At 39.4% G+C, this 24,446-nt stretch overlaps 4 protein-coding genes across 5 annotated transcripts; 2 read left to right on the top strand and 2 right to left on the bottom strand.

Annotated features, from left to right (window-relative positions):
• Positions 1-429: 429 nt before the first annotated feature.
• LOC103444428 (L-type lectin-domain containing receptor kinase VIII.2-like) lies at positions 430-3,037 on the bottom strand. The gene is made up of 2 exons (XM_070820980.1): positions 728-3,037; positions 430-549 (listed from the first exon to the last, which is right to left on the bottom strand). The coding sequence occupies exon 1, from the start codon at positions 2,825-2,827 to the stop codon at positions 782-784; it is 2,046 nt and encodes a 681-aa protein (XP_070677081.1). The 5' UTR covers positions 2,828-3,037; the 3' UTR covers positions 430-549; positions 728-781.
• A 2,510-nt stretch (positions 3,038-5,547) lies between these two features.
• LOC103444419 (large ribosomal subunit protein uL6-like) lies at positions 5,548-7,396 on the bottom strand. The gene is made up of 3 exons (XM_008383345.4): positions 6,917-7,396; positions 5,937-6,059; positions 5,548-5,787 (listed from the first exon to the last, which is right to left on the bottom strand). The coding sequence occupies exons 1-3, from the start codon at positions 7,289-7,291 to the stop codon at positions 5,701-5,703; spliced, it is 585 nt and encodes a 194-aa protein (XP_008381567.1). The 5' UTR covers positions 7,292-7,396; the 3' UTR covers positions 5,548-5,700.
• Positions 7,397-9,805: 2,409 nt separating this feature from the next.
• LOC103445702 (WAT1-related protein At5g64700-like) lies at positions 9,806-12,056 on the top strand. The gene is made up of 7 exons (XM_008384720.4): positions 9,806-10,117; positions 10,211-10,273; positions 10,485-10,601; positions 10,718-10,952; positions 11,043-11,201; positions 11,291-11,442; positions 11,547-12,056. The coding sequence occupies exons 1-7, from the start codon at positions 9,918-9,920 to the stop codon at positions 11,752-11,754; spliced, it is 1,134 nt and encodes a 377-aa protein (XP_008382942.2). The 5' UTR covers positions 9,806-9,917; the 3' UTR covers positions 11,755-12,056.
• A 6,035-nt stretch (positions 12,057-18,091) lies between these two features.
• LOC103444414 (uncharacterized calcium-binding protein At1g02270) lies at positions 18,092-21,809 on the top strand. Of its 2 annotated transcripts, none has more exons than XM_008383338.4 (10): positions 18,092-18,801; positions 19,099-19,203; positions 19,303-19,408; positions 19,628-19,848; positions 19,941-20,017; positions 20,111-20,219; positions 20,300-20,425; positions 20,515-20,625; positions 20,730-20,837; positions 21,099-21,809. In XM_008383338.4, the coding sequence occupies exons 1-10, from the start codon at positions 18,652-18,654 to the stop codon at positions 21,333-21,335; spliced, it is 1,350 nt and encodes a 449-aa protein (XP_008381560.1). In that variant the 5' UTR covers positions 18,092-18,651; the 3' UTR covers positions 21,336-21,809. The 2 variants fall into 2 exon arrangements, with proteins under 2 accessions (XP_008381560.1, XP_070677112.1); XM_070821011.1 differs by lacking the exon at positions 18,092-18,801 and adding an exon at positions 18,899-19,015.
• Positions 21,810-24,446: the final 2,637 nt, after the last annotated feature.

The raw sequence follows: 24,446 nt of genomic DNA, 5'->3' as shown, positions 1-24,446 counted from the left end.
CTTCAATAATTATACAATACAACCGATTGCAGCAAAAAATTTAGATCAACAAGCAAAACCTAGTCTGCAAAAATAGAGATGGAATGTTTGTTAATGATCTAGACAAGGAAAGTAGAGAGCCGATGAAACGTGTTGGAGCATTGATTGAGAACTTTGCGGGGAAGACCGTAACTGTTAAAGGTTGGGGGAACGAAGGAGGAGGGAGGAGGGAGAAAGGAGAAAGAGAGGACTAGCAAAAGATACAACGTTGATGGTATCTTAAACCAATCATATGCTGTCACGATGGTGGTATCTCTCCTATCATCGTAGCAACATTATTGCTCAAGATTGGCAATTGGCATAGATGGGGTTGCACATTGCAGCTCAACTCTTCCAAACTCAAAAATCTAATTAGCACATCTTATCACATCCATACTAATAGACCAGCAATTATAATAACAACAACCAAGTTTTATTCCACTAAATACAGTCGGCTGTATGAATCCTAGAACATTAATGTGCTCGATTTTGCGCCAATTGCAATTGTGTGTGCCTTACAAAACATATTGACTACATATATGAATAAAAAAGGTCGTACCCAGTGCACAAGGCTCCCGCTTTACGCAGGGTCTGGGAAAGGTGAATGTCGGCTAGCCTTACCCCCATTTATGGAGAGGCTGCTCCCAAGTCTCGAACCCGAGACCTGCCACTCATGGGCGAAGGCACTTGCCATCGCACCAAGTGCGACCTCCTAATATGAATGAAGCACATAATATTGCTAATTGGTTTCACATTTGCAATTTCATTTGAAAGAAGCACAGGAATAACCAGTGCAAAGGGCGCCGGTGCTGCTGTAAGGGAAGAGAGAAACCGGCCGACTCGGCGGCAACTCGGGGATTTGTCTCTCCATGCAAAGAAACTCCACCACTTCCTCCATGCAAGGCCTACCTTTGGTCGCATTCAGAGTGCAGAGCAACCCTATTTGCATAACCCTAATTGCTTGCTCCAAATTTATCACAGTGCCCATCCTCTTATCCACTACCCTCACCATCTCATCAATCTCATGCATTCTCCATGCAAAATCCAACAGATCCCTCTCCTCCAATGGCCCCGAATCCGCCTCCAATCGCGGCCTCCCACCGACCACTTCCAACACAAACAGACCAAACTCGAAAACATCCGCACTTTGGCTCACTGCGGACTCAAACCTTCTTGATTCTGCACCACTTAGCACAAACCCGAAATCGCCTAAAACAGCCCGGAAACTGACGTCAAGAAAGACACTAGTTGTCTTCAAGTTCTTGTGGGATAATTGCTTGGAGTGCAGGAAACTGAGGGCGTCAGCCACATCTTTCACAACCTTGAACCGCCGCGTCCACGGAAGGACCCCCACCCCAAACAACCATTTATCAAGGCTTCCATTGGGGAAAAACTCATACACAACCATGGTTTCCTTCTTGTCTTGACACCACCCTCTGATTGGAACCAGATTCGGATGCCTAACCCGGCTAATCCCCTTTATTTCCTTGAAAAGTCTCCGCCTATCTAGCCCTTCCGAGCTCAAAAACAGAGAAGAAAACCGCTTCACAGCCACTTGACAACCATTCAAAAGCTTCCCTCTATAGTACACGCCTCTTTCGCCGCTACCAAGAATTTCGTACTCGCTGAAGGACTGAGTAGCCAAGGAAATTTCGGAGATTGTGAAGTATCGAGGCTTGTTCGGAGGCCTCGGTCTCTGCGTCTTCTCCGGCAACACAACGGGAGTGTCTGATATTCCGGTGGTTTTGCGCCTGCCGCTATAGTACAGACTAACCACCACAGCCAGAGCCAAAACCACCACAGCAATGAAGATTAAGAAAGTCCCGCGAGGCTCAGCGCTCGCGGCACTACTTCCTCTGCCAGTCACAATTATGTTACTCTCGCACGCTTCCATCGACGGCATCCAGAGAAAAGCTTGACTAGTGGAGGTGAAGTTCCACGAGAGGACGCTGTGGATTTGCGTGTGGTTTCCCGTTGAAGCAGAGAATCCGACAAACATGTACTCATTGAGAAATGGTGAGAGATCCAGAGGGCCAGAGAAGATTGGTTTTCGTGGCGGGTGATTAGTACTGTCTTCTGATCCTAAACGAATTTCCATCCAACGGTTCGGACCATCGTAGCTAATCCACGCTCGGTGGACTGAGCCGTCGTTGAGAAATACACCAACGTCGGATGCGTTGATTGTTTCGGTGGAGACAATTGTTCCCAAGTTGATTCCAACATGGTTGTCATTCGGGTCTCCGAATTCAGGGTTGAGGCGGGTGTCAAACTCGACTGCAACCGCCTTGTAATCATCCTCGCAAGCGTCGTTAAGCATGGCGAGCCACGGGCCAGGCCTTCCGACAGTGAACTCGTCAGGGACAATGATGAAGGTGAGGCCACTACCACCATGATCAGAAGCGTTTAAATTAGAACCGTTGTGGAATTGGAAAGAAAATGTTGTTTGAAAAGAAGCAGGAGACTGAGTGTGAGGGTCGAGGAGTCGGATGGGAGAGGAGTAGAGGGCTCGGCCTGCTTGCTGTCTTAGATGATGGATATCATCGCCGCCGTTGACGTCGGAGTACTGATCATGATCATCGGGGATTTGTATGGCTGACGATGAGCTTGAGATTTTGGCACTGCCTAGGAGCCTTACATCTTCCAAAACTCTGGGGTTTTTGACAAAGTTAAAATCTTGGAAATTGAGATGCTTCGTCACGTTAACAACAGGTCCATTAAAATGGTGCTTCTTCTCACTACCTTGAACAAGAACAAGATAAGCCAAGCATGTCAACCACAAGAAGTAGTACTTGTAGGTGCAGCAACCCATTTCCGCGGCGGCAAAGAAGTATTCCGATCAGGTTTCCACCGTGCAGAACGTCGCCGGAAATCGTCTCACGAAGTTGGAATCTTCGGTCGAGCACGTCTCTCTTAGAAGGGTGAAGACAAGTGAGTGAAACATTTGGGTGGACAAGCTTGAAGTAGTAGCACTTATTGTGATAAGTACGTAAGGACATTGGAGGCCTACATGGGTGGCTTTTTCATTCGTTTAATTATTGATCGATCATTGACAGATACTGGCAAATATGCGGGTAAGATACACAAGCAAACAAGTTAATCTAATTGATTAGAACGCATCGTGGTGCATTTTTGCGGTGATGATCATTCTCATTAATTATCGTTAGATAAGTTCAAATTTCGAAATTGTGCCTTAATCTATTAAACTACCAAATTAATCTAAAGCAATCAATGGGTGGTGGGATTATGATAGCTATTATATATATCACACCCTTTTCTATAAATGGACTCGTTTGAAAGTACTTTTAAAATGATTGAAAATGTTTTTTGAATCAATTTTTAGTAAAAATGAAAGTGAATTTTGAAAAAACACTTTAGGGTTTCATGTAAGAAACAAATAACTGATGTTTCTTTTAGAAAGTATATTAAATGCTTTTGAAACCAAAAACATTTTTTTTTTCTGAAAGCACTTGTAATCATTTTAATTGCAATTCCGAACAAACCTATATATTTCTAGAGTTGTCTTTGGCTAAATGGAGAAGGATTATGATAGTTAATCAAGTGGATCTATGAGAATATAAAAAAAATTATTCTTTTTATTGCGGCGAGACATTTCTACCTAGAATTTTTCAGCTACGATGGAGATGGCTTTTGGGTCCACGGATGTGATGTGCTTAATTATGTTCTTTTTTTTTAAGGGAGAAACTTTATTTTATTACAAAAACACACTTACAACAAAGGCCCAACACACACAAGATATACAACCAAAAGAGGCCTAAAAACTAAAGGAAAACAGAAAAAAGCCCAACAAAAGAAGGGCCCAAACACCACACAACTTCCGCGAGAAAGTTCCACAGCCTTCTCCACCCTCTGAAACAGGTCCACCGCCTGAGCCCCCTTCACCGGCCAGCAACGCCGCCACCCATGCCATCTCCAACCACAAATTGTTGCACGAGCACAGCCATCGACAAAGGATAATCGGCAGCCAAGAGAGCAAAGCCGACTATCAGATTGAAATTCGCGGATACCCACGAACAACGCTGTCACTGACAGATTACAAAGAGAAAGTGGTGGTGGTTGTACCACCCGAGCCGGAGCAGAGGCCGGAACTCTACACACAATCTCAGAAAACATGGCTGACAACCGGATCGAAGATAGGCAGGGAAGAGGGAAACCTTCCAGAGGAGAGGAACAGCGGAGACCAGAGAGAAAATTGAGAAGAGAAAACTGTAGAAGCAGGGAGAGAAGAAAGAAAAGACCCTCTGCTCAGACTTCCTTCCACAGCCACCAATTTTTCATTCATTTTTTTTGGCGGTGTCATTCGCATTCTCATTTTATCTTTTGTATATCTCTTAATTCTTGGTGCTTAATTATGTTCTTTTCCCTCTACTCAAACTTCCTTACTAGGCCACCAATTTTTCATTCATTTTTTTTTTGGGCGGTGACATTCGCATTCTCATTTTATCTTAGGAAAACTAATGAAAAGGGTTTGAAAACTTTGAGTTTTAACCATAAGGATAAAATAAAGAGTAAAATGAATAGTACCAGGTTTGACTTTTTAATGTAAAAATGTGGTTTTTCATTAAAGTGAACAGTACCGTAAGCTTTTCGTTAAAACTCTCTTTTATCTTCTATATACCTCTTAATTCTCGGTGCTTAATTATGTTCTTTTCCCTCTACTCAAACTTCCTTCCACGGCCACCAATTTTTCTTTCATTTTTTTTTTGGTGGTGCTATTCACATGCTCTTTTTATCTTCTGCATACCTCTTAATTCGGTCATCAGATCTAATAAATCGAAAATAATCAAATGACAAAAATTAACAAAGCATGTGAGATAAAATAAGGTGTATGAGTAGCACCATCTTTCTTTTTTAGTTCTTTGTCGCGTTGTTGTAGACCGCCAAACCATATAAACAATAAAACAAAGGAAATATTATCAACGAGATATTGGTAGGGGCACAAATCGCATATACGTATAGTAAATAATAGCACCAATAATTCATCTAAATATTTTGATTAGGCATAACTACTTAGTGCATGCTTTCGTTTTTTGGCATCAAGAGGAAGGGTGAAGTCCTACAAATATTTCGATTTTGGGACACTCTTTTGTGAAGAGTTGCTTATACGGAATAAATTCATCGTCACATGTGTCTCGATCTAACCCTGAGTTAACTGATATAGAATACTACACTAGTTATAAACTCGTTCTATATAAGTCATTCTCAACTTAATAATAAGACGTCGTCAGTAATAATTCATCAATGACTTTCGAATCTTGTGAAACAGCTGGTCTTCTCGACCGATAGCCATTAGTACTCATTAGTTTCAAAAACAAAAATTTAGAATCAAGAAGTTTATCAAACCTAAATTTACCAAATGAACAAGTGATGGTCGGGTTGTGTATGTGGGGAGGTCCCGTGATTGGGAACTTGCACAGAGCTCGGTTCTGTGAGCTCGTCAACAAGTTCATGCTTTGTGAAGGAACAAAAGTTATCACCCAATATATTTAGGTCCAACAGAAAACCAAAACCTAATGAAATATTACTTTTCAACACAAAATTATCGAATACAAAGTCAACCAAACTTATATAGTCGTCCACACGAACTCTCGAACAAAAGGAATAACTAGCCAATTCGATGAAGAAATTAAACTACATCAGAAAGTACGCAAAAACAAACACCCTTCATTCATCTGTAAGGATGGTTCCCCTCTCGCTCACATAGATACCATCAAGAAACTTCCTGATATCCTTGTTCTTGACATGGCATTTCTGTCGAAACAAATACAATATGTACATTATCAGCAAGTGAGCATAGCATTATACATGATAAATATTATGTCTGCATAGAGAGAGAGAGAGAGAGAGAGAGAGGGAGAGATAAAAACTAGATCAATAGAGTGGGGAGAGAGGGGGGGGACCTGGTTGATCAGGGCACAAGACCGAGAAACAAGCTCGATATCATTTCCATCCAAGATCAGCTCATCCTTGACCTTCTCAGATCGGGTGATGGAAACACCATCAAGCATATCCACCTTTCTCACCTGATTGAGCAAGCACACAAATCATCAAGACGAATAGACTAGAAAGCACAACGTTACCAAATACTAAAAGTTGTTTCACGTTTAAAAGGTAAAAACAGTTTAACCTAACCTATGACATATTCATTGATAATATACAACCGCAATCTGCATTCAGACACAAACTTTTCATTTCTCATAACCATGTCATTCGGCTCTTTATATTCCCATGAAATATTGCCAACACCTTATTGCATTCAAAGAGGGCAAAAATCACCAAAGTCTAGCAGAAGAATGAATGTAAATGGTATAATCCTAATTGGACCTAAATTAAGAGTACGGGCTACTACCCCTTGGACTTAACATAAAACACGAATCAAGCAATAACCAGAAACGGACACAATTCTACAACAACAATAGGAAAGATTCATTCTTTTGGTGTCAATTGCCATGGAAAATGTCGATACGCTATATTCAGGGACTACATTACATATGCCATCTTCAAGAACTAAATTACACCGATGACAGTGTGGACTACAATATCTAAAGTTGCCTTATGCATTACACGTAACCAAGTATTCAGTCGAACAAAAATTAAGTAATCACGACAAGCATGCCCAATCTAAACCCAAACCCGAAATAAAAAGCCTACCGTTACCACAGTTAGTGCAATTCGACAACATCAACAGGAAAATAATCATAAATCTCAGCCTACAATCGCAATGAAATCTCACATACAAAATCGACTTTCACAAATCAAACAGTTGCAACAAATCATTGAGCAAACAAAACCCAAAATGCACAACAAACAATCAAACTCCAATAACCACAAAAACAAATCAAACCCAGTTAAAATCTGGCAAAAGGGTGCAAAAAGGTACCTTCTTTTCACCCAAAAAGTTACGGATCTCGATCGCCTTGGCCTCATTAGTGATGGAGGCATTGATGGGAAAATGAGCATACACGAAACGCATCTTGTAGCGGTACCCCTTGGTGACTCCGGTGATGAGATTTCCGACGTGGGAGAGGGCGGTGCGGATGGCGGCGCTGGTTTTGCGGGTGCCGAACCAGGCCTCGACCTTCAGCTTCCGCTTTCCGGTCTCCTCGTCGGTGACGAGCTGAAAGTCCAAGTTCAAGTGCTTGAAGTTGCGGATGAGCTTCCCGCGAGGACCTTCGACCTCGATCATCTTAGCGTGGACCTTGATCTTGACACCGTCGGGGATGTCCATGGTCTCGGAGGAGAGGATGGTCTTCATCTCCGCTGCTCTGGTTGTTTATCTCTCTCTCTCGCTCTGCGGCTCCGGTTGGTGTGTGAGTGTGATTTGGGCGAGGCAGGAAACCCTAACCTCTTGTCAAATGTATATATAAGAATGTTAAACCCTAGGACTTATTCTTGTAATGGGCCGGGCCGATCGTAGCTCAAAGAATGAAGGTGATATGGACTTGGGCTTGATTTTTAAATTATAGTACAAGATGGGCCTGTCAAGTTAAGAAAGTTGGTGTGTCTATTGATTAGGTTCAAGTGGTAAAGGTTTTGGGCTCTTCCAAAATAGTAAAATTATTCACGGCCCATTTGGGATTGGCTTCTCGAAACTTTTACTTGCGAAAAAAGAAAATTATTGAAACTTTCTTGAAAAAGAACAAATGCTTCCCTGATTCATTAGCAGTTTCATGTTTTTCTGTGAAACACAATAAAAATTTTAGCGAGAGCTCATTATATCTCATTAGAAATTTAAATTAAGAGAAATTTTAACGATTTTTGCACTAATATTTGTATTTGGACATTTTCACTTCTTCACATGATTCGTGTTATTTTTTTTTTTTACACAAGCTGACCTTCACCATTAATTTATAGCCAAAAACATGAAAGGTATCCTTTTTTGGAAAGGGATCATCTCTGGATCCATTTCCACCAAATCCACCTAGTTGGATCTGGACCGTTGAAATTTGATCCAACTGCTACAAACAGGGGGCCATTTAAAAGTTATAATAACTGTTGCCGTTAGATCAAAATTCAATGGCTTGGATTCCATACTAAGTGAATTTGGTGGAAACTTTCCTCGTTTTTTATGTAAAAGAATTGATATGTGTCATTTAAAGAACTAAAAATATTTAAATACAAAAGTTGCAAGCACTCCCGTTTAATTAAATGACAACGCAATTTTTTTTTCTGTTGGGAGTGTATCATTTGAATTAAATTAAAATAGTGTTCATGAAAAATTAGTGAGTGAGTTTGTTTGAATAAATTAGAGGTTTTAGGGACTAAGCTGCATATCAATTTTTTTTTTCTCATCGTATTAAATAAATTATAAATGAATTAAGGAACACAAATAAAATGAATTTAGAGCTAAAAATATGAGAGTGCAAATATCACCGCTCTAGAAAACTGATACGAAAATCTTCTGAAAAATCGAAGAGTTTACAATGGCTCATATTAAATACATACTCTAAGTGGGTCCCAACCAGAATGATCATTTCATATAAGAAATTAAGAATTGCACATATGAAGAGACATTCGTGATTCAATCGAAACTAGTTATGTAATTTCCAAGATATCTAGCAGTTTGACCAACTTATGAGATTGAATTTGTGGAACTTTTTTGTTTTGGTTTTTTTTCTATGTTTCGCACGAACATGTTTGGTTGTGTTCTTTTTTTCAAGTATTTCTTTAATTTTTAGGGACTGGTTATCAAATTCAAATTAATTAAAAGAAGAAAATAAGGAATACAAGTGTTATGTTTTGATTTTCAATAAAGGCTACCTGGACGATATCTCATAGTAGCTTTAGCTCTATACAATGTGTTTGAACTTTCCCACATAATAACGTGTCGCCAACTAAAAAACAACGTCATGATCGTGTCTTAGTTGCATAGTTCTTCTCGAGAAGTGTTGGATTTATTGATTAAGCATCAAAGCTGATATGTTTTATCATAGTTTGGTATTCGATATTCTTGTTGCATGATTAACAACACACACTGTCAGAAAAGGGCAGGGCACTGATAAGAGCCATCGACGTACAAAGGCTGAGAGCGTAGTAGCATTGGCTGTGACTGATTGACACAGAGAGGTTCCTAACGACGAATATCTATATGGCATCTGTACCCATCTGTGAGGGACACAGACTGACCTAATTCGATTTTCCATTTCCTATGTGCATTTCCATTCATTTCTTTCCTTCTTTCTCTCTTTGGAACAATGTGTTTTGGGAACCATCGCACCGTACAAATAGTCAATCGTACTCTCACTTCATGCATTGTCGTTTGATTCTTCTCTCCATACATTGATATCATCAATCAAATACAAAGTGAGTCATTGAGACCAGTTGATTAAGGTAGTGTATCCAATGCTTTGCAACTTAGTTTGGTCCATCACGTACATAGAGGTCATCAGGTTTAGGCACTATTTTAAAAATTTCCGCCTAGCACCGCCTAGGCGTCAAGCGGCTAGCCATTGTCCTGATTAATGCTTAGACGTTTGAAAATTAAGAAAATACACATTGACCTGCTGAGGTGCTCGCCTAGACTGCCTAGAGACCTGCCTAGGTCACAACTCACTTAGACAGAAAATATATCACTTTCATTTTGCATTTTATTTTTTTAATAAATTGTAAGAAACTTGTTACATACTTAAATGAACACACATTATATTATTGTTCCTCATGTTTTCATTATGTTTCAATACTTCATAATTTTTTTGTCATTTTATTTTGTAGTTTATGATGAAGTTATATATATCGAGCAGTGTTTTCGGCCTTTTGCACTCTAGTTCGACATCATCAGATATATAGAGAGCTGTTAAGGTATTGGCCCGTTGGTAAGGCCGCGTGTCTGACTTATCGCCTTCTAAATACGAGAGAGCTATCAAGAGACTAGAGAGACAGGCATGGAAATGGGGTTTGTGAAAAAATGGTTCAAGTGGTCACAGCTAGTGTTGGCCATGTTGATGGTGCAGATATTTGTGACAGGGATGCAATTGCTTTCCAAAGTTATACTGAGTGAAGGAACCTTCATTTTGGCACTCATCACGTACCGGCACATATTTGCCGCCATTTGTGTCGCCCCTTTCGCCTTCTTTCTTGAAAGGTTTTTGTTCTTTGCTAGCCCACATTCTTCCTGTGATTTCTCGTGTCTTTTTCTTTGCATATTCTGAGTGTTTTTTGTGGCATTTTTGTGCAGAAAGAAAGAAAAAAAGTTAGGTTGGTGTGTTTGGTTCTGGCTCTTTGTCAATGCCTTAACTGGGTAAGCCTTGTTTGGTATTGTTTGATTTTGCATGGAGTTTGGTATTGTTTGATTTTGCATAGAGTTTGGTATTTGTTATTTCAAATCACTTGAAAAGTGGAAATTCAAAGATTAAATGCATTCCTTAGAAGTATGGCAAAGAACCTAATCACAACAAATGTAAATTGCACAAAAGTAGTCTACTTCTTCATATGTATTGATCGAACTGCAGTATCACAATAGCAATGGGATTGTATTACTACGGCCTTCGGGACACCGCGCCTGCATATGCCACCAACTTCCTCAACTTAATTCCGGTAGCTACTTTCGTGCTCTCCATCGTAACCCGGTAGATATCTACATTTGTGATGGAAACTCCATAACCGAAGTTATTTCCGCGTGTCCCTTTTTCGTTAGCAATGTGTTTAAAAAGATGTTTCTATTTTTATGTTTGAATGGTTGTAGCATAGAGAAACTGAACCTGCAAACTAGGGCAGGCAAGATCAAGACTCTTGGGGTAATTGTATGCGTGGGAGGGGCCATAACTGCGAGCCTTTACAAGGGAAAAGCGTTTTATATGTGCCAGCACAGTAATCACCCTCATCGATACACTGTCAATACATCTGACGCTCATTGGACTCGCGGCACCTTCATGCTCGCGGGTAGCTGCCTGTCCTATTCTGCGTGGTTCATAGTCCAAGTATGTATTCGAAATTGACACTAAGTTCTCTTTTGTCACGGTGATTAACGATATTGCAAACCTGTTTGATATTTGTATCTTTCTCAACAGGCTAGGTTTCTGAAATTATTCCCTTTGAAATATTGGGCAACAATGTTAATGTGCCTCACGGCAGCCGTGCAATCAACAGTCATAGGCTTATGTATGGACAGACGGGCAGCTTCATGGCGGTTAGGGTGGAATTTGCAACTCGGTACTATAATTTATTCGGTAAGCTGAATTGGTTTGTTCTCTTGGTTGAAATATAGGATAAGTTGTAGGCTAGCTGCATACTAAACGAAGCAAATTAAATTGCATAGGGAGCACTAAACACAGCTGCAACATTCTGCTTACTTTCATGGGCCATCTCAGTCCAAGGACCTCTGTATCCTCCCATGTTCAACCCATTGTCTCTAATTTTGGTTGCCTTATCGTCAGCTCTCATACTCGGCGAAGAGATCAGAACCGGAACGTATGGTTCATATGGTTTGTTAAGTATTTTTTGTATGTCAAAATTTTGTTACATTACGCCAAAAATGTCAATCAAATACTTTGCTTGAACTCAAATTTGTGCAGCTTGTTGGGGATGGTTATGATCATAGTTGGGCTGTACTCATTTTTGTGGGGTAAAAGAAAGGAGAGGAAAGCCTCAGCTTTGCCAGACTCACAAGCTCAGCCAGAACCGGCAAAAACAAACGATGAGCCGGCCGCCACAGGGTCACAATTGACAGCTGTTGTAATGCCGACTACTTCACCAGTTCACTATCACGGAGGTGGCGTTTGAGAGATGTTGGAGGAAGTGGTGATAAACACAGAAGAAAAAGCCTAGGGATCTCAGGATTCTGTTTCAAATGAGATCGATTCCCATAACTAATTTTAAATAAAATGGTAAGTAAACTAAATTTATGTCAAGATTTAAGAGAGACAGACATCTGACGCCATTAAGAGTGGAACAATTCGTTATATATCGTAATTTATCTTGTCAGTTCACGGGCGTAGGATTTTGTATTCTTAAACTATTTATGCATCTCAAAACATTATGTAAGGAATCAACATACAAGAAAATAAAATTAATTAGTACATAAACTTAGGAAAGCATCTCTAACAATTTCATGAACTTCTGATGAGTTAAGAGCAATATAACAGTAAACTAACTCCTCCATATCATTCCAATCACAAACGCCCTCGGACTGAATCATCTCCCGTATCGATTCTCTTATATCAAAAATGGGGTCTTTACTGTGCTTGACCACACACACACTACCTGCAAAAACACCACAAACATCTTCAGGCAAGCTTGCTGAAAGACTGATTCTGTTATTCCATCTTTGCTTCTCTTTCTTTTCTCTCTTCTCATTGTGTTCTTCGGTGACATACATGGCTCCTGTATAAAAATTCTTGGAACGAAGCTATTGAGTAGCCAGCAAGAAGTTGACAATTTGTAGTGGCATTCAGTCACTGCGAGATATGAGTTAATGCAGCTGCTGCTACTTGTGAATATAGAGCAGGCGCCAAATGACAAATCATGTGAAGATTTTAATGGATTGGCAGCAAGGCACAAATATTCAAATTTCAAACACCTGTATGATAAAACTGAGTGCAAACTTTTGCTTCAAGCATCTCCTAAATCCAACATGCTCAATCGTAAAACTAACAAACGACCTTGTTCTGCAACTTACGGAGTGTAATAACTAACGTCTTCAAGACCAGCGCATTAAGTAGTAAACTCTTTATTGCACGTTGTGTCTCATGAATCATGATCTCCGTCAAATTCAATAACTTCAACCACCTTTAGATGCGACAAGAAACAGTGAGGCACAAGTCTATATCATCTTGATCTAACGGAAGATGAAATCCCTGATTGATCACCATAACAAGATAAATTAATTTCACTTTTAAACACGATAACAGACGCTAGAATAACCAATACTACAAGCTTGTATATTTTTGCAGAGCTTGAAGGCAATGAGAGCTTTGTAATCAATGTTTTCTGTGACATCTAATGAAGAAGGAGAAATTATGCAAGCCAATGTTTGGATTGAGCTGCCATATGTATTGATAGGATTTTTAGTACCTGCACAAAAAGGGTTAAAAAATCACACAAAATACTTCCAAGAGAACAAGGTAGTTGTAGTAAAAATATTCATGTAAAGTATTGTGCTTAGGATTAGAATGGGTTGGAGGAAGTTAAGCAAATTTCTAGGCCCTATTATTTTGTGAAGATCACATATTGTAATGTCTCAATTCTTAACTTTAGAGCAGTTCCATCGGGAACTGATAGGACAGCACCCAACCAAAAAACCAGCCCGGCACCCAGGCTATCCACTCCAGCCTAGCATTTTGACCAGCACCCAACCCAAGCCAGGCAAGAGATCGGCCTAAAATCGAAAAACCCACAGTCGGGTCATCTGATGTCAGTCGGGCCATCAACCTCCCGCACAATCAACGCGTCGTAGAGAGATCTTGGTGCAGAGCTCCTCAAGGCTGAGGTTGAAGAAGGCCAATTTGCAGGCGGAGCAAAGGGCGATGGGGATGGGGGTTTGGGGGCCTTCGATGCCCTCCTCGAGGCTGAGGTTTATAGAGAGAGAGAGAGATAGATCCCTTCCACTGTGTTCTTCCCATATCCCTTCATCTTGTTAATGGGTTTCTTTCTTCTGCACATTGGAAGGGAGCGGTAGGGGAGCTTCTGAGGCAGAGACAGGGGAGCGGAGCGGAGATGCATTTGTTAAAAATTAAATTATTATTTTATAATAAAAATTAATAATATTTTAATAAAATTGACTAGGCTATTTGGTTTTAGGGGTGGAGATGCTTTAGCCTATTACTGTTCACTGGAGTATATTACTGTTCACTTGAGTGGATAAATGGGTTGTGTGCTAGTGCAAAGTCTTTAGGGGTGGAATTGCTTTCATGGTTTTTTGTTTTTGAGGATTATTCTGCACCATTTTCTCCAGCACATTTGAGACACTCCAACCCCATTTTTATTTAAAAATTGTTTTAAAGCCTTAATTGGTGAGCCCGTGGGGCCCACCTTTTTTTTTTTTTTTTTTTGTGTGTTTTCCGGTCTCTTTCTCTCCTATCTCAGTTCTTTGTCTTCCTCTCACCCGAGCTCTCTCTCCCTCGTCTCTCTCTTTCTCGTCCTCTTATGAGCTCATACCCATCACCACACCACCCTCTCCGACGTCAACGGAGTCATCATCATCATCATCATCATCATCATCATCATCAGTTCGTTCTCTCTCTCTCAGTTACTGCAAGGACAACAAAACCCGGACAGCTCCGACGCAGACCGCCACTTTTGAGGAAATTTGCGGCCAAACCACGGTGAGTTGGCAGGCGTGCAAGGTATCATTCTCTTTGTCTCCCTGAGTACTACAACTTTCTTTTTTGTTTCACTCAATTTCGTTGAGTATTGAAGACGTTATACTCATTTGAATCTTACCCAGTTTTCGACGACCTTCGAGGCTTTCGAGGCATTTTCCGACCAAACCACCGCGAGTTAGACATCATGTGAGGTACCATTCTATTCGTCTCTTCGAGGGCTACAACTTTCGTTCTTGTTTCACTTGATTTCGTTGAGTTTTGACAAAGTTATGGCCGTTTAAAGGTTGTGCAGTTTCCGGCCGAATTTCCGGCCTTCTTCATCCTTGGGTCCGACGACCCACCAAACCCAAGGCCTTTGGGCCTTCCCTACCGAGCCCAACCCTTTTGGTTGTGAGGCCTTTGGGGCATGAGTGTGTGTGTGTGTGTGTGTGTGTGTGTGTGTGTGTTTGTGTAGTATGTGAGTGTGTGTGTGTTGTGTGTGGGTTTGGGCCTAAGCCCAAACCACCCCTTTTCACCCTAAACCTTTTTAACCAAAAACCTTAGGATCCTAAAACCAAAACCCAATAGATCCTAACCTTATTTAAACCTAAACCCTAATCCGGATTCAAGCCTAAAACCCGTTTGACCTAATTTGACTGTTGACCCCCGATCAACGTTGACTTTAGAGTTGACTTTTCGGGTTTTCGTCTGGGACTCTTCTTAGGGTAATTCGACGTCCTGAACCCATTTCCAATGTTCGTTTTCTCAAATTCAATTTCTATTATATAGTTTTATTTATTGGACTCTTTATGTGCTTAGGGGCAATTATTGTGACGTTTCTGTCTTCGCTAGTGGCGCAGTTTTTGGTGGTTAAGTACTGTGAGTGGACCCCTTCTAAAATTACATAATTTTATAGTTTAATTTCATAAATGATTAGCATGCCTACGAGTTTATGATTTGATTTATGTTAAGCCTGATTACTGAATATATTGATTTTCGTCTAGTGTTTTTGGTGAGGAATTAATTGTTGGCCTATATTGAGCTATATTTTAATATATCGTATTTTCTATAAAAACCATGATCTGATAGACTATGTGATGGATGACGGTAGGATGCTAGAACATGTTTTAGAAACCCCTCTTTATAATATAGACGATGGATGACTTTATACTATGAAGTGGTTATTTATGAGAGGCGTAACTATTTGTGGGTACCTAGAGGACACTATGCCGCCTGGGGCGAGGAACTGGTGTTGGCATTTAGGCCGGGAGAAATAATCCCTAGCTAAGGGTTGAGGGACATGGAGCAGGCATTGGGCCGGGAGTTGGTAATCTCTGGCTACGGGCGCAGAGACCACGGAGTAGGTATTGGGCCGAGAGTTATATTTATTCAGTGATCTTTTTAGCAGCACACCGCACTTACGAGACGATCTATGATACGTTTACTATTTTGAATTCCGCGATATGACTTTTGAGATATTTTTGGCATGCTAGGATTTTTATTAAATCCTTCATTTACTATGCTAGTAGTTTTCACTATTAAACTGTGGGGGTTAGTACATTGATAATTGTTTTATTATTATTGTATATATGAACTTGGTCCACTCACCTTTGTTTTGCGCCCCCATTCAGGACTTAGGATTAAGACACCTAATCCCGGCGTCAAGACACTTCTGCAGCAGCATCTTTGAATCCTCTCGATGTGTGACCCATTTCTTTATTCATTCAATTTTATCTTAATTCTTTTTGGTGATTAGGTTTAGTTGTATGCTCTGAATACGTTCCTAAATTATTAATTCATTGTATTTAAATTCATAACCCTTATTTATTTCTTATTCTTAGCTTTTGTATCAATTAATGGTTTTCGTCACTCTCGGGTGTCGGCCAGCACATGTATATCCTGGTATTCGGAGAATATTAGGGTCGGGGCGTGTCAACACTCGTGTTTTATATTTTCTCTCAAATTAAAGATATAAAAATTAATCAAAAGACGTAAATAAACAGATGCGTCCAAAGGAGAACAATATGTGCAAAAACAAGACAATTTTTCATTTTCTTTGTGCAGCCACCCATATGCATGGTATGTTGTTTGTTGCAATAAGTCTGAGGAGACTTAACCAGCACATGACAAGCTACAATGTCACACCGCACGCCATGGATGACCGAAAGCAACCTGATGGCGAAGTTCATCACATGCAGTCGATCCAATTGTTTTTTTATTTTATTTTTTATAACAAAATGTTTTAGGATAATGCCGTACCGTCCTGTATTTTGAGCACATTGAAAAATCTCTCTCTTCTTAGATCAGGCATGCCACAAGTTTGTTTAATGACTTACAGAGGAGGTGTCAACCTATTTTTTTAGTTTTTAAGATTACTTACCGAAAGAGATTGTCGTCAGTGGGACTGGTACCTATGCCTCAACCAACTCTCAGGGACCAATCTACTTGTTTATATGACTGACTTGCCAAATATATAAATAATAAAATGGATAATAAGTTTTTTTTTTTTTTTTCCAATGCTTCCAATGCCAATTGCCAAACATGTTGTCAATCCAATCCATTACTATATGTGTTCAATCACGTAGACATAGTTATGCCTCCCACCTCTTTTTGGGGCCATCAATTGTTCCAAGAACGCAATAATTTTATAAGATAGAAAACAAATCTCCATAGTTTGCCATAATAATAATTGTAATTTACACTTGAAAAAATAAGTATGCATTCTAAACATTCTGTATTTAGAAAAAAAAATATTCTTACATACCATGATACGCTACATTTTTGGTAATCGTTTTGATTCTAAGATCTTAATTTAGCAGAATATTCGTAATTGGATACTAATTTAGGCACTCTCAATACACGTTGGCGATAGGGTTCAGTTGCCATCACATCAGATACTTGTTCCGAAAAAGATGATTATTCCCCTTCAACTATGCTCCAAACCTTGATTAATACGTGCTTAAAGGCAACAAAGCACTATCTAATTCGTAGTAGTCAACCAGAACAAATCTCAATCATGATAGTCATCCAACTTTCGGCTGATGGGAAACTAGAAAGATTAACATTCTGTGGAGCCCTTTTATCAACCTTGCCTACTTGTAATTACCCCCACATAACCTTGATTAATATCCCTCGAAGATGAACTACAACCTCACCTTTTATTTTTATTCCCTTAATCATAAGGGCTATTGTTCACGGAGAGTACTAAAATGTAATAATCAAGGACAAGTACTTCTCAGAAAGTTAGGGGTGTATTTAATTGAAATTTTGAGTGAATTCACTCAAATTTAACAAGAGAAGTCGAATTTGTCAAATTCTAATGTAGGGTATGAAATTTCCCTAAATCCATCAAATCATTCATTTTAAAATAAATATTGATAATACACTTGGACTCAGTGCTCTTTAAAAATCTTTAATTGATACACCCGAATTCATATATTTTATAACTCTTTTAAAATTTCCCAGAACTTTCATAGACCCAAAAAAGAAAATAATTAATATTAAATTTCTATTGTCACATTTTTTGAAAAAATAAAGAGAAAGGCTAAGGACATTATGTAGAACTTTCCATGAACTCTCTATGATCTTATGTTTTTAAGACATTATTTTATAATGTTAGCGTAAAAATCATTGTAAAGTAACATATCCCCTTAACATTTCTCCAAAAAAAATGATAGTAACTTGAGGAAGAGGGCAAGCAAAGGAGGCAAGAGGGAAGAGGTCGCGTTGGTTACAAGCAAAACGAAAGAAGCTTCTGGGATCCTTCGGGGTTCAAATTGCAAAACGCGAATAATGCGCGCAACGGTATTTATTTTTGGAGGGTGGAAATCGAATCCCCCAAAAGATACATGCTTTTTTAGGCCCCCCATCCATGGCCGTCCTCCTCATCCTCCAACTCTAAATATATTCTCAGAGACGCATCACAAAATACATACACGCATTGTTTGTACTACGTAACTGACGCTTTCACAAAGACAACATATATGAGGTTGTCCCTTAAGCACAACCCACGACAAGTAATCCGAGGTGGTTGTGGTGGGGTCTTTGAGTCCGAGGATCACTCCCCCACTACCTGTAGTTCCGTTAACTTTTCCATCCTCCTCCTCCTCCTCCTCCTCCTCGTCCCGAATGCCAGCGCATCTTTCGAGAGTCCGGTCATTATTCTTTCAATCCAATCGACGTCAAGAAAAAGCAGTTTTGTTTTTTTGTTGTGCCCATTGTTTTTGGCCTTGGTTTCCGGCAAAAGGCAGGCGGGCAGTTGTATAGCATTTTTAGATATTGTGGGTTGCTCTGCCTCCTCTGTCTGCTGTGGCGGCGGCGGCAGTGAAATTTTTACGTGTTTATTTAATGGTGGGAAAGTTGAGAGAACAATAAGACGATGACGATGACGAAGACGAAGGGAAGGATTTCGAGAATTGGAAGCTACGCAATTGCGTCTTCCAAACGAGACGGCCACCACCAACAGCCCTGCATTACCTGCACCACTTTCAACATCCTCGCTCCAATTTACAAGCGCCTCAACCATGACGTTAGCATTTCTCTCTCTCTCTCTCTCTCTCTCTCTCTCTCTCTCTATATATATATATATATATATGGTTGTAAAGCTTTGAGCTTTTTGGTGATGGGTTTTGTTGGTTTTGTATGAATGGTTGTTCATTTTTCATTTGTTTGGTCAAAAGCTTATGCCTTTTGAGTTTGTAGCCAATTATTTCTAATGGGAAATCTTAGTTTTGAATTTCATGGTAAACCTTGGAAGTTTGATCCATTTTTCTACCATTTGGTAATGGAGTTTGTTAATCTTAAGCTTCTCCTTTGTGATGTTCAGGACCCCGATTGTCGGGAAAGCGATTACAGAGCCTATTGGCTGGCCAGGAATCAAAGGATATTGGATTGTTTGTTGGCTGAGAGATCCTCTATCATTTGTCTTCAGGTTTGCATTTCTTAAAACCTTTTGAAAGCATTAGGGATGGGAGTTGGAGTTGCTACACAATTTTTTTGTGGTGTTTATACCTCTCTCTGATTGCCACAGGAGTTCTGGGTCGGCAACGAAGAGCTTGTTAACATTTACGAGAAGAGACTTGGGGATGCTGGTTATATCAATCTCAAACTAGGACGAACCAACAACCGCGGCGACGGTACCATCATCAATTCCTTTAATCTAGATTCGAGAAAACGAATAAGAAAGAAAGCAGATGGGGAGATGGGGAAAGATTAACGAAATAAGTTAATTTGCGATTTTGAATGGAACGAAGAGTCTGTTTTGTTGGGGTATATGATGGAAACTGCTTATCCTGTTTTTATAGACACATTAAACACTGTCGTCATAAGGTGTTTCTCTCTCTGCCGGTGTTCAGGTTTGCTGACCGCGGTGCATAAAGACTACTTCAGAGTTGTAAACTATGTAGAGTTGCACTTCAATGATTGTGGTGATCGTGTTGCTCAGTTGTTACATGTGGAATTAGCTGCCCCAATTTCGCAGTTTCGAAACAATGATATTCGGCAGGAAATTCTCATTGTGAACACCCACTTGTTATTTCCTCATGACTCGAGTTTGTGTATAGTTCGACTGCATCAGGTAGCTTCACTCTCGATTTCATACTCTTCCCTTGTTTCTACACACTGATAACATTTTCTTAGTGATAACATTTTGTCGGTTTCTCCTTGTAGGTCTACAAAATCCTTCAACATGTAGAATCTTATCAGAAAGATAACAAGCTTAATCCCATGCCGATTATACTCTGCGGGTATTTCTAATGCCTTACATTTTATATTTTTTTTCCCTAGTGTTCAAATTGCAGCCATTTGTAATATTTTGTTTCAATCTGTTCTTTCTTCAGTGACTGGAATGGAAGCAAAAGTGGACATGTTTACAAGTTTCTTCGGTCCCAGGGGTTCGTATCTTCTTACGATACTGCTCATCATTACACCGATGCAGATGCACATAAGGTCAGTATCTTCAACTTAAACACCTACAATTTCGTTTTTGTATGCTTGTAACTCATGTATTTCATATTTTTTTTATGCAGTGGGTTAGCCACAGAAATCATCGGGGAAACATATGCGGCGTTGATTTTATATGGCTTCTCAATCCTAATAGGTACCGTAAGCTACTAAAAACTAGTTGGACCGAAGCAGTATTTGGCATGTTCAAGGTTAGCAATACATGTTCATTGGCTGTATACTTTTTTCAGCCACATTGCTGTCTGTTCTGTTTCTAATGGGATAAATTTTCACAATTCAGTACCAACTACGAAGAGCTTCGCTGACAGAGGCTGATGCCTTTGCCTTTCTAAAGGCTGATAATCCTGGTGATTACATAACCTATTCAGGTTTCTGTGAAGCACTTCGACAGGTTCGATATCAATTAAAACTGAGATTTTCTCCTAATCTTTTCTCTTGTTCTGAATCTTTGCCTCTTAGTAAATTTTCCAATTGGTTAATTTCTATGTTACACAGCTTAACATGACGGGTCATTGCCATGGACTTAGCCTCGAAGAGACAAAGGAGTTGTGGGTTCAAGCAGACATAGATGGGAACGGCCTTCTTGATAGTATAGAATTTCAGGTGAGTTATTTTCACCAACTATTTCTCATTGTTATTAGTCTAATATACACCACGGAGATTGATTAGTAGTACAGGGGGTTTAAGCTTTTATGTAGGAAAATGCTTTTGCTTTCCAGTGTCAATGGGCTTAGGTTGTTCGCGTTTGTGGATTGTTACCCCTGCAATTTGGTTTAGAAAACTTAGCAGTTCAAACTTTAAATCTGTTTTTCAGCACCATTAGACAGTTTTATAACGTTTATGCTACGACTAATGGCATTGCAGCAGCGAATTTGGTATCCTACGGGGTCAGAGCAGAAGGATGAAAGTGGTAGTGACTGTGACAGTGATTCCAAGGGTATTCAGGAACAAACAATTGGTTTCAGTGTAAAAAACGCGGTGTTCTTCCCTCCTGAAGTGGAGAAAGGAACGTGGCCCAAAGACTACTCTCTTTCCGATCATGCACGACTCACAGTGGTTTTCTCACCAATAAGAATGCCTTGCTCTCAGCTGATTCCCTGACAACCGCAAGCTCAGAAGAACTTTGGTTTGAGGCTTTGTTACATAACGAACCAAAAACTTGTAAACGGGAAATGGTCAAGGGTTACAGCCAGACCGTGCGGAATGGATGTAAACCAGTTTTCTTCAGCAAAGAGAGTGAAAATAACTTCGATCGGCATTCCTCCTTTTTAACTGTGCCTGTTCGAAGCTCAGTATTTCGTATCCAAGCGGACAAACATCAGGAAACTGGCCTTTGATCTACAAGTTTGCAACCGAATAACCGAACTAGCGTCCGGATTACACATTTGGCCTTTCCATTGTGCCCATTGATGTGGGGAAAAAAAGAAGGAAGCTAAGAAGGAAGAAAGAGATGTATAGCTGCTGTGCATGTGTAAAAATCCTAGAGTTCTATAGCTGTCTGTGCATATATATGTAGGCTTGCAACTATCCCCTACTTGTAATTTTGTAGCAATGGTGAGATGGACCAAATTAGAAGCCTTTTTGTAGCTAACTTTTTCTAATGTTCTGACAAAGCGATACTCTAACTTACTCTAACACGAAGAGGGATACGAGCTCAGGTATAATGAGGTGAATACACTGTCATAACCAACTGACCGAACTTATGTTTGCATGATAATCATAAAATAAAGGTAGATTAATTGTTTAACTTTATTGTTTGTGACCTTTTAGTATAGGCTTACTTTAGTTGGCTAAAGCAATACGCTACTTCCTCTAAACTCAAGTTTGAAACGTCATAATCAACTGGCCAAACTTATGTCTGCATGACAATCATAAAATAAGTGTGGATTAATTGTTCGACTTTACCGTTTGTGACCTTTTAGTATAGACATAGTCGAGTTGGCTAAAACAATATGTTATTACCTCTAAACTCAAATTCAAAACGTCTTGTTTTGGACTATGATTCTAGAACAAAAGTTACTTTTGTTTTGAAATTGCAATTTGAGTTGGTTTCTCTGTCTGTGTGTTCTGTGAATTTGTTTTGAGAACAAAAGTTACATTGGTTTTGAAATGGCATGCTTGATTCATTCAAAAGTAGGAAAAATTGGGATTTTTGCAGTGAATTTGTCCTATTTTGGTTCAATGGTTTGGGCAATATGGAGAGCAATTTGGGAATTTGTTACCAAAACATTGATGGATAACATGTATATTATTATTATTTTTTTTTTACGTAAATGTTGAATGTCTAATGCCTTATCATTTTGGTTTTTAACATGCCATTGTTTATCTATATCCAAAATGAGTCTGAATCTTTTCAAATAAATGTTACATTCTGATTTCAGAAACTGTAATTCACTTTTTATTGATCTTTTCCTATATATTTGATTTACAGAGCTCTTGGGTTGTCAATTTTGACTGAAAATTCTACTCCTCACATGGATCATAGGTAAAAAACACTATTTTCTTTTGTTATTACTTTTTCCTTCAAATGTGTTTTATTCTAATTGTCTCTTTATATATTGTAAATTTCCAGCACTTATGCAAACTTCAGAGCATATAGGAAAGCAAATGTTTTTTATTTTAGGTACAAAGAGCCAAATATGTTATCTATGTCTTTAATGAAATGGTTTAGTGTTATTGCTTTTCATTGTTTAGTTTTAACTGATGTTTGGATGCTTATATATTCTTCGTTTTGTTTTTTTGAACATGAACGGATAATCATATTGGAATAGATTATATTTTTTTAGTTCATTTTGCTCATCAGTTTATCTTCTTTAAACCAAATGCAAATTCCAATCTTTGCATTGTTAAGCTATGAAATTACAACAAAAAAACTTGCATGAAATTGAAGTTTTCTCTGATTGAGAACTCATTTTTCTTCAACTTGATGTTTTCTCGGATTAATTTCTGAATAATTTAGAAATGGTTGTTAAATTGTGTTACGATTTCAAAACCTACGGCGGAGCGCGGGCATTTTTTCTTTTATTTACTAAAATGGTGAGGAAATCATTATGTTGATGCACAAAATTAGTGGGGACTTTGGTACAACAGAAAGTGTCAAATTTGTGACCTTCGCTAGATTGCTTCAGTCACTAGTGTGGATAAGTATATAAATGGATAGAGACAGGGAAGCAAACACAAGATGTACGTGGTTCACCCAGATTGGCTACGTCCACGGAGTAGAGGAGTTCTCATTAATTATGAAGGGTTTACACAAGTACATAGGTTCAAGCTCTCCTTTAGTGAGTACAAGTGAATGATTTAGTACAAATGACATTAGGAAATATTGTGAGAGAATGATCTCTATTTATAGAAGAGAGTTTCTAGTTTCATTCTAACATTGACAAGTGTCATGTTGTGATTGGCTTCTGATGTTGACATGTGTCGCACTATGATTGGCTTCTGATTTCGACATGTGTCGCACTGTGATTGGCCTCCTGGTTGGAGGGAAACTCTTCTGGGTCCTTGACGGTATAATGTTGACTGGTGCTCAGTAGTTTCGGGATTGGTCAAGTATGGTACAAACAGTGCTCCCCTAAGTTCCCGAGTGAGGGAAGCTCCTCGGTTAGAGACTTGCAAGATCCAAGCCATTGAGTAATCACGAAACTTCTAAGTACCGAAGTGTGGTATCATGTTCACTTGCCTTATTTGTCTCATATGTAGATGTGGCATCTTCTCTGGAAGTACTTTTCCTCCATCGAGGCGTGGTATCTTTAACCGATGAAGATGCACAAGGTAATGTATCAATTTCACTTGAAGCTTTACTTGTAGTTTCAGGCTTGATCAAGTGCGATACAAACCCTATAGTAGGAGTCCTCGAAGTCGCCGAGTTAGGAGATTTGGCGAATGAGGTAACAGACAAGGTAAGCAATCAGACTTCCAAGCAAGCAACCTGGATTGGAGGTTCGACTTCGACTTCCGGTTGATTGTTCTCCTTCTCCTTGTGTCGTAAACAGCAACAAGGATAAAGAGAAGCAAATGGAAAAAAGATGATATGAGATACTTTTGATTTTGAATAAGTAACTTTCCACAGGCTTATTCTTGAACTGGGCTGGAGGGTTTTCTGGTTTCCTCCAGAGTACAAGGCCGACTCAAGAATTTGAGGGTCAAAACAAGTCCATCAAATCTAGAGTATGTTCGACCCTGATGATATGGGATACTTTTGATGTTGAC

Source organism: Malus domestica, chromosome 01 (assembly GCF_042453785.1).
Source record: "Malus domestica chromosome 01, GDT2T_hap1".
NCBI lineage: Eukaryota > Viridiplantae > Streptophyta > Magnoliopsida > Rosales > Rosaceae > Malus > Malus domestica.
This window is presented reverse-complemented; position numbering and strand designations above follow the sequence as displayed.